This window comes from Fragaria vesca, linkage group LG2, assembly GCF_000184155.1.
Source record: "Fragaria vesca subsp. vesca linkage group LG2, FraVesHawaii_1.0, whole genome shotgun sequence".
NCBI classification, from domain to species: domain Eukaryota; kingdom Viridiplantae; phylum Streptophyta; class Magnoliopsida; order Rosales; family Rosaceae; genus Fragaria; species Fragaria vesca.
Window position 1 is genome coordinate 15,149,271 of NC_020492.1, and position 1,665 is coordinate 15,150,935.

General features: G+C 37.7%; 1 protein-coding gene across 1 annotated transcript; it reads right to left on the reverse strand.

The window, feature by feature from the left end:
* Positions 1–110: 110 nt before the first annotated feature.
* LOC101296066 lies at positions 111–584 on the reverse strand. The gene has a single exon (XM_004292497.1). It carries the CDS (start codon positions 582–584, stop codon positions 111–113), a length of 474 nt encoding a protein of 157 aa, XP_004292545.1.
* Between the last annotated feature and the right edge of the window lie 1,081 nt (positions 585–1,665).

Here is a 1,665-nt window from a genome sequence, read left to right on the forward strand (position 1 = left end):
CTTCAATCAAAATCCTTACAATAGAGAGAAATCTGAATATAGTTACAAAAAACATCCAAAAAACAACAAATTCCAAACATCCACTAACAACCAGAAGGATGTACAAGAAACTACAGCAACATGTTCAAAGGTTCCGTACAGCTCTTCTTGTTATGATGGCCCATCTTATTACAACGACCGCATCGAATCAGCTTCTTCTCACCAGCAGATGCTATCCTCTTTGATTTAGGCCTCCTAGCCGGCCTCTTTGTAACAGGAGGTAGTATAAAGTCCTCAATGGAAGAACAAGAGGCATCCACGTTACTCAGAGGTGCAATAGGAAAGCTATAACACATCCTATAGTATTCAGCAGTAAAATAAGGATCAATGAAATCATACACATCAAGTCTTGCACCTTGTATAGCAGCAAGTGCATGAGCGCATGGGAAGCAATTAATCTGCCACTTCACACATGAACAAGTACAAGTAGAGAGGTCCGCTGAATAGGAGTACTTATCATTCCTAACCTCATAAACATTTTCATGAGAAGCAATCATCCTGAACACACGAGACCTATCAAGCTGCTCTTTCAGCCTCTTCTCCATTTTAGGAGTAAGCTTGGTAGTCTAAGATTCGACTCAACACTCCTTTCTGACATCATCTTCATTTCTTTCATTCTAGTTTGATCTAACATAGTGAAAGGGGGCAGTGAACGCTCAGCAACAATCCAGTTATTAAAGGATTCAGCAATACCATTTGCCATAATCCCATACCGACAACCTTTAAAAAAAGCACGGCACCAATGTTCCAATGGAATCTCCCTTATGAATTCATCAATAGTAGTAGCACCACCCTCATCTCTCAAATTTTTTAAATGAAAGTAGAAAGACTTCTCAGTCGATGCATAAGCCACTTTAAAGAATTTTTGTAACACATCAGCAACAACAATTTCCCCTCCTTTGTTCTTATACTTTCGACTAAGGTTGTATCGCAAATGATGATAACAGTAAAGATGACGATTACCAGGAAAAATGAGATCAAATGCCTTCAACAAACCAACACCACGATCACTAATGAATGTGATAATCCTTCCTTGCAGTTCCAACAAAGCCTTCAAGTTCTTGAAGAAAAACAACCAGTTTTCTTCAGTCTTTGAATCACAAAAACACAAGGCTAAAGGGAAGAAACCTGCACAATAAAAAAACAAACAAACAATTACTAGGGGCAGTAAAATAAACAGCAGTGTGCCGCTGCACCGCTAACGGGAGCGTTCCGTTCCAAAATGAGAGTCTAACAAACCATAAAACTATAAGAAAACATATTCGAATCAGAAGAATGAAGATTTCAAAAATTACTGGGGGGTAGTAAAATATATAGAGGCAAAAAAATACAATTGACTACCCCCAGTAAGCTTCTACTGGGGGTAGTAAACCTGTAAAACAGTATCTCCAAAGGCTATTATACACATTAAAACAGTGAAAAATCAACTTAGATGCGAAATAATAAAGTTTACTGGGGGTAGTATCATTTAAAATAGAGATTACTACCCTAGTAATCTTCTACTGGGTGTAGTAAACTTGCAAAACAATATCTCCAAAGGCCGTAATACACATTAAAACGTGCTTCTGCACAGCTAATGGGAGCGTTCCTTTCCAAAACTAAAGACAAACAAAAAAAAANAAAAAT

What these genes read in the sequence shown, in the direction of transcription:
- LOC101296066 (XM_004292497.1), bottom strand. Translation starts at nt 584, where the DNA reads ATGGAGAAGAGGCTGAAAGAGCAGCTTGATAGGTCTCGTGTGTTCAGG.